Source organism: Sitodiplosis mosellana, unplaced genomic scaffold (assembly GCF_009176505.1).
Source record: "Sitodiplosis mosellana isolate CC-2019 unplaced genomic scaffold, AAFC_SMos_1.0 Smas_scaffold_63, whole genome shotgun sequence".
Taxonomy (NCBI): Eukaryota; Metazoa; Arthropoda; class Insecta; order Diptera; family Cecidomyiidae; genus Sitodiplosis; species Sitodiplosis mosellana.
This window is the reverse complement of record NW_022595305.1, coordinates 120018-124479: the sequence shown is the minus strand read 5'-3', so window position 1 is coordinate 124479 and position 4462 is coordinate 120018. Positions and strand designations below refer to the sequence as shown.

At 34.3% G+C, this 4462-nt stretch overlaps 1 protein-coding gene across 1 annotated transcript; it reads right to left on the bottom strand.

Moving 5' to 3' along the window:
• Nucleotides 1–1408: 1408 nt before the first annotated feature.
• On the bottom strand, nt 1409–2520 carry LOC129570669 (cuticle protein 1-like). The gene is made up of 4 exons (XM_055450362.1): nt 2384–2520; nt 1913–2105; nt 1633–1726; nt 1409–1553 (listed from the first exon to the last, which is right to left on the bottom strand). The coding sequence occupies exons 1-4, from the start codon at nt 2396–2398 to the stop codon at nt 1409–1411; spliced, it is 447 nt and encodes a 148-aa protein (XP_055306337.1). The 5' UTR covers nt 2399–2520.
• Nucleotides 2521–4462: the final 1942 nt, after the last annotated feature.

Here is a 4462-nt window from a genome sequence, read left to right as displayed (position 1 = left end):
TTGTCCCGGACTTTGAAAACAAAATACTCAATGTTTCAAATGAGATCAAATTGGAGTAATAATTGTGTGCAATTCCAGCGAAACATATTTTTTCATGCTGCTCTCATAAAATTGCAGTTTTCCTTTCTATTTTTACATAGTTCAGCTAGGAAATAAGTGAAATTGTCGATATAAGCTGATATTCTATAGTAAATTTTCAAAGTACAAATGTGGAAATAAAAAGAATGTCATTTTCCCGATCGATTCGAATGTTTATTTCATATAATTGTATGTTTTTCTAACAAATTCATTTGATAAAAATGATATTTCACTGAAATATTATTTCCATTTGGTTTTTTTTTTAGAATTCTTCTTCGACAGGAATTTATTTTGAACCAACTTCAGTTTGAATTTCGATAAATCAAAATCGTTACAAAAATGAATGAAAATTGGAGTTAAATTGGGCTGAGCTCAAAATTTATGAAGAATATATCGGTTGGTACACAAGTATACGGTTTATTAATTGTTAGATTTTCCACAATTTCCAGCGGAATGGTGAAATACGTCAACGTATTTCCGTCACATTTATCTATAACCAATGAAGTTAAAGATTTTGAACAAAATTTGTTTATGAGTCGATGGATTTCATTCCGCTGTTCGGGTGCAATCGATCGGAATCTCAATTCAATTTTCTTGATTTCAGTACCGAAAATTCTAAGCGTTTTTTGAACGTATTCATAGTTTTCAAGCGTAATCTTGGAAGTCGATTCCTGAATTGGATGCCGCAAACCTTTTTTGAACGGCGCCACAATTTCGATCGTTTTTGATGACAACTTTCGACGGAACACGTCACGGGCAAGACTGTCAAAGTGATGATTCGTCTGTGCCATGTCCAATAAATCAATGAATTCCAACTGTTCAAGAATTTGTAGCAAATATTCGGTATTGATATCGTTCAATACCGTTTTGTTTTGCGGTGATCACTAGACTGATGGAATGATTTTGATACGTAGAGTCTAAAACTATCAATGATGATGAGTCACGTCCAACTTTGTTTTTAAAATCAAATCGAAATGGTATTATCCCTTGTTTGAAATTTTTTTCTTTTTTATTGGTAAGCGTTGACGAGAGTCTTCAAAATATTCAAATAAAGAATCGAGAAAGTGTTTCCTGTCCATTGTTTAGATCCACCACAGTTGAATCGATAAATTAAAATAAAACAGCTTTGATTCCCGATTTCAAAAAGCTTTATTAACAAAATAACCATAGGAAATGCAAATATCTTGTGAATTAAGTCCATTTTGGAAGATACAAATTTGGATTAAAAAGTGCAGAAAGAATTGGTGGTGTAAGAGTAAAAAAAACCAAGAAGATTAACGTTTAAGAATAATTTTTGAATTCAGAAATGCTGTAGTCTTGCCTATCCAACTTAACAGTATGGATAACTTGGACATGAAGCGGCAACAATGCCGGCTGGGTAAAGACGGGTGGAGAATCCTTCCAATGGTGTAGCGGCTCCGGTACTGCAGTATGGGTAGTTAGGGCAGGCGCTTGGGTGTACACCAGCTGGGTATCTAGATCAAAAATCGAGAAAACAAGACATTTAGTGATGTCTATGCAAATTTACCACTTGAAATGGCTGCAAACTCTTACTTGTCAACCACAGGTGATGGTTGATTCCAGGCTGGGTTAACAGTGTTAACTAATGGGGTGTTGTGTACAACAGTGTTATCGCAAATCGGATAGCCTTTACGGAAAGAATAAACAAACAAAGGAATGAAATTGCCTTTTTTCTATTACATTCTTAGAAATTTGATTGAAAAAAATTGAAGAAAGATGAAAGAAAAATGTTCAAAAGAATTCGTTAATTTAACGTTGATTGCAAAATTTGATCGACATTGTAACAATAGAAAAAAAAAACTGTATTTTTTACCTGGGCAAGCGGCTGGGCTTATGCCAGCTGGGTAAAGACGGGTGGAGAATCCTTCCAATGGTGCAACTGATGCAGCAATAGCACCAGTATCGCAGTATGGGTAGTTAGGGCAGACACTTGGGTGTACACCAGCTGGCCATTGTGTTGCGTGTGGAGCTGAGTAAACAGCGACGATGAGCACAAAGAAGGAAATCTACGACAGATAATGACAATAAGTTAAATTAACCGCTATATGATATTCAAAATGCAACAAATCATGCATTCATTCAGAGCGCGTGTTTTACTTTATTCTATTTGATATTTTAATTCACTTTTTAAAAAAAATTAATTAAATTATTAAGTGCAATTTCGGCAGAATGTTTTTATATTTTCTCTGAATGTATCTAGTTTTCACTGGATAACAATCTATGTTTTTCGTTCGTTTGCAATGCAACCTAATTGATATAATGTGTATTTGTGTCGAATTCTTACCACTTTTGAATTCATATTGGACTATTAAGTGTTATATCTATTTTGTTGTACAGAAACAAAAAAACTATATGTCACTTTTGTTTAACAGATTATGTTTTAATGGACACTTAAAACTTCCAATATTGTTCTGATTCGGAATGAATTGTTATACTGATACAATTGAACTAACTGTGGCGGTTTAAATACAAATCCAAACACGCATACAACCGTAGAGTGTAAAACTGCCATGCTCCCCGGCTCATGCATACACTCAATGCTTCATATTCCCATGCAAGTATATTCAATTTTATTTTCTATGCTTTCACACTTATTCTTACTCGATTTTTTACTTCTTTTTCGTTTATTTCTGTGTCTCATTCTCTCTAGATACTTCGTAATGAAAACGACAAAAGAGAAAATATATTCAATGGTCATCCACTTTTGGTGTCATGTCAGAGACAGGGAGCGAGAAAGAGAGAAAAAATTCACTGACACCTGAACATTATATGATTGCCCTAAGTGCGTAGAAAACAGACACAAGTACAAATCAAATGCGATCAACGTCAATCCAGTTTTTCTATGGTCAAACTTGTACACCCCAGGCAACTGCGGTTCGAAGCGAGAATATTGGCGTGTGTAAAGCAGTGAGCTATAATCTAATAGAAACGAAAAGAACTAACTCCAAACCGAGCGTATTAAGCGTATTTTTCCTCTGAAATTTTGAAAAAATGTGAGAAAAAAATCAAGAGAATCTATTGCATTTCTCGAAGCATTTATTTCTGCGCACTGCACTTGCGAGCGAGCAGGCAAGGAGACATGCGCGACTAGGGGGAAAGAACGACACAAATTCAAAGATATGCATATTTGCCAAACTTATTCGTGCTCAGCGAGCACTGCTCACTACGAACGAGACGAATCAACATGAAAACAACAACAATAACATAGACGATCGCTATGTAAATGCTTGTAAATGGACGTGAATACGGTAAGTCGTTCTTTTCCTCTAGATGCGCGATATTGTGCTGAATGTTTGATCTCATTGAACATTTCATTATTCGTTGCGTTATCGGCGTTTATTTTTTTAAATTTTCATTTATTCAATTACTCTGACCATTTGGCATCGCATTTGATGTAGACGATGTATGCTCATTGTTCAATATGCATATATCATCGAAGTAAGTATTTTTTTACAATTCTCTTTCTCTATCACTTGCACTCTCTTTATGAAAGATTTTTATCACTCAACATGCCATTCTAAATTTACAAAACATGTCGTTCATATTTCTGGCGAATGTTTCTACATGTTTGGTATATGTATATCAAATGCCTCATATACGAGGTATGATCGATTGCTATTTACGTTTGTTAAACAATGTAAACGCTTTAAGCGAATGTACAAAACCAGATTGAGTTATTTTTACAACTTGATTTTTCGGGTCTTCTTATTTACTATTTACCTTTTTTTCTCGCTAGCGCCATTTCTTGTTTGCCATTTGGTTCAAAGCAGAGCTCACATTTTGTATACTTCGTGAAATATTTACAGTTATTCTGTGGCAGCTGTTGATGCAACGAATAACCGGACAAACGAGAAAGAGATGACACAACAATACAAAACAAGAGGCAATTCACTCTAAAAAAAATTACTTTTTAGATTTACTCTCTACTTTTATCAACAACAAAAATGAAACTATCCGAAACAAAAAAAATTTCAAATAATTTGTAGTCGATTTTTTTTTTCAAGAAACTTTTCCAAAATTTCTTGTCAATTATCAAATCAATACGTTTTCGACATACGGTTGCGTTTTAAAATTTATTTTTTAGTGAACATTTATCGAAATAATTTTATTCTCGCTCTAAATTTCTTTCCTCCATTCGCATTTCGCAGCGTCGATGTTTGATTTTTCACTCCTTTTCCAAGTCGATCTCGAGCTCCCCTCTGATATGTTCTGGAAATTGTTTCAAGGCTCATTTTCTCCCATCGTGTTATCAATTTTTTCTTAACAAAGCCGCACATTGAAAAATCGTTGATATAACCGTTTGTAACATGCGCTTTATTCGCTTCATATTGGCTTCATTCCGCTCTAAGTATTTATACTACAC

What these genes read in the sequence shown, in the direction of transcription:
- LOC129570669 (XM_055450362.1), bottom strand. An exon ending in AAGCCCAGCCGCTTGCCCAG is followed by an intron (nt 1,727 to 1,912) that starts GTAAAAAATACA and finishes CTTTCCGTAAAG; the next exon opens with GCTATCCGATTTGCGATAAC. An exon ending in CCATCACCTGTGGTTGACAA is followed by an intron (nt 1,554 to 1,632) that starts GTAAGAGTTTGC and finishes TTTTTGATCTAG; the next exon opens with ATACCCAGCTGGTGTACACC.